Source organism: Nicotiana attenuata, chromosome 2 (assembly GCF_001879085.1).
Source record: "Nicotiana attenuata strain UT chromosome 2, NIATTr2, whole genome shotgun sequence".
NCBI lineage: Eukaryota > Viridiplantae > Streptophyta > Magnoliopsida > Solanales > Solanaceae > Nicotiana > Nicotiana attenuata.
Genome location: NC_031990.1, coordinates 32,366,497 through 32,369,052, shown reverse-complemented (window position 1 = coordinate 32,369,052; position 2,556 = coordinate 32,366,497). Strand labels below are relative to the sequence as shown.

At 37.7% G+C, this 2,556-nt stretch overlaps 1 protein-coding gene across 1 annotated transcript; it reads left to right on the top strand.

Annotated features, from left to right (window-relative positions):
- Nucleotides 52–2,301, top strand: LOC109218153 (cytochrome P450 71A2-like). The gene is made up of 3 exons (XM_019382494.1): nucleotides 52–171; nucleotides 589–1,419; nucleotides 1,690–2,301. Exons 1-3 carry the CDS (start codon nucleotides 52–54, stop codon nucleotides 2,299–2,301), a joined length of 1,563 nt encoding a protein of 520 aa, XP_019238039.1.

The following is a 2,556-nucleotide window of genomic DNA, read 5'->3' as shown; positions in this document are numbered from 1 at the left end:
AATACGTGACTGATCCCAATTATGTTTATTTTTTAATACAAATTAGTATTCATGGACCAGACTAGCAAGTTAGCGTCTACAGAGGGATCAATATTCAATAATTCAACAAGAAGCTGTATCTCTATTTTTGTAACAGAACAGACGAAAAGTTTTCATCACCCAATGCCTCACGTAAAAGATTAGATTTTTCTAAAAAATTGAAAGAGATGCTCATAATCTTGACAAAGATTTGGTACATCCTTGATAGTTATGTATAAAATGATATCTCCATGATTTGTTTGAACTAATCACAGACATTGACACATATATTGGTTTTCACGTGAAAACTAGCCATAATCATCTTAGAAAGCCACAACCTCTATGTAAACGAAGCAGAGTTCTCCGTTTGTCTTTGTTTTATTTACCGAAAATGTTGGATTTTCAAGTGTTTAAACTAAGTTTGAAGAATTTTCTTATTTGTTTTGTAAGCTAATCGAGAATCAGAAATTAATTCTACATACACCCTAAAAATGTGTTATTTCATTGAATTAAAGTACCTGAGTATGGAAGTTTGTCTATTTATTGCAGACGAAACTTTCAAAAAGATAGAGCACAACTGCACAGAGAGAAGGTAATCGCGGCATAGGACATGGGTCGCATCAACTTGGAAATTTGCATCAACTTGGGTCGCATCCTCACCGCTCTCTCCATAAACTATCAGAAAAACATGGTCCAGTCATGCTACTTCACTTGGGCAGTAAGCCAGTGGTTGTTGCTTCCTCTATTCATGCTGCTCGTGATATCATGAGAACCCACGACCTCGTCTGGTCAAGCAGACCTAAATCCAGCATCGCCGATAGACTATTTTATGGCTCCAAGGATGTGGGCTTTAGTCCTTTTGGTGAATACTGGAGGCAAGTAAAAAGTATTACTGTGCTTCACCTTCTCAGCAATAAAAGAGTCCAATCTTTTCGTGATGTCAGAGAAAAAGAAACTGCCAACATGATTGCAAAAATCAGGCAAGGATGTGATTCTTCGAGTTCAGTGATAGATTTGAGAGATCTATTTTGTTCTTTGACTAATAACATAATTAGCAGAGTGGCCTTAGGGAGGAAATATAATGAAGGGGAAAGTGGGATGAATGCTAAGGCCACCCTGGAACAGCTTCTTGAACTTCTAGGTGTTTTTAGCGTTGGGGATTATATTCCATGGCTTGAATGGCTCAATAAAATCAGTGGCCTAGACATCAGAGTAGAGAAAGTAGCTAAAGAGTTGGACGCATTTTTAGAAATAGTGATTGAAGAACACATGAGTAGGAACAAGAAAGAAGAATACCACGAGAGTGAAGCTAAAGACTTCGTGGACGTTTTGCTTGAAATTCAGAACGGAAAGGAAACAGGCTTTCCTATTCAAAGAGATTCATTGAAAGCTATCCTCTTGGTAAGCATCTCGTACTCCCACATACCTAGTCATCTATGCATTATTTAATTCAACATAACAATCTATCACCCTTTGGTGACAGATCAGGTTTACTGAAATGTGTATTACTTTTATGTGTAAAATAATTACTATCGCAACATCAATTCGAGAAGAAAATGGTGGTGAGACAACACCAAGTACTTTTTTGCGTTCATCATCCCCTATTGTTAGTACTAACTTACAAGGTCGGGCTTGTTTTGTTTTTCTTTTGTGTTTCTGGCTAATGCATAGGATGCGTTTGCTGCGGGTACGGATTCAACATATACAGCTCTAGAGTGGATAATGACTGAGCTTTTGAGGCATCCAAGAGCTATCGAAACATTACAGAATGAAGTGCGAGGATTAGCCCAAGGGAAATCGGAGATAACAGAGGATGACTTGGGAAATATGCAGTACCTGCAAGCAGCGATCAAGGAGAGTCTCAGACTTCATCCACCGTTTCCGCTACTAATTCCTCGAGAATTAACAGAAGACGTAAAATTACTAGGCTATGACATACCTGCTAAAACTCAAGTCATAATTAATGCTTGGGCAATCGGAAGAGATCTGTTGTCGTGGGATGATCCAGAGGAGTACCGGCCAGAGAGGTTCTTGAATAGTAATATTTACGTCAAAGGACTAAACTTTGAATGGATTCCCTTCGGAGCAGGCAGAAGGGGCTGCCCGGGAAGAACTTTTGCTGTTTTTGTGATTGAGTTGGCATTGGCAAAGCTTGTACACAAGTTCAATTTTGCATTACCAGAAGGATTAAGAGAGGAGGATTTGGATATGACTGAAACTAGTAGCCTCACTGTCCGTAGGAAATCACCTTTGCTAGCCGTGGCTACTCTGTGCTCTAGTTAGGACGTCTTTTCTCCATTTGCTTAAATTTTACACTTCTTATGTCGTTTGAGTTGCCTCTCTACCTCACCAGCTAGGTGTAAGGTCTGCGTATAATACTCTATCCTTTTTAGACCCAACTTATGAAATTATATTGGTATGTTATTGTTGTTATTGTTATTGTGTTGTTTGGGTGTCTGTTTCAACAATTATATATTATTATTATTATTATTATTTATTTATTTATTTATTTATTTAATTTATTTATTTATTTAATTT

What these genes read in the sequence shown, in the direction of transcription:
- LOC109218153 (XM_019382494.1), top strand. Translation starts at nt 52, where the DNA reads ATGGACCAGACTAGCAAGTTAGCGTCTACAGAGGGATCAATATTCAAT. An exon ending in TTCATCACCCAATGCCTCAC is followed by an intron (nt 172 to 588) that starts GTAAAAGATTAG and finishes TCAAAAAGATAG; the next exon opens with AGCACAACTGCACAGAGAGA. An exon ending in CATTGAAAGCTATCCTCTTG is followed by an intron (nt 1,420 to 1,689) that starts GTAAGCATCTCG and finishes GCTAATGCATAG; the next exon opens with GATGCGTTTGCTGCGGGTAC.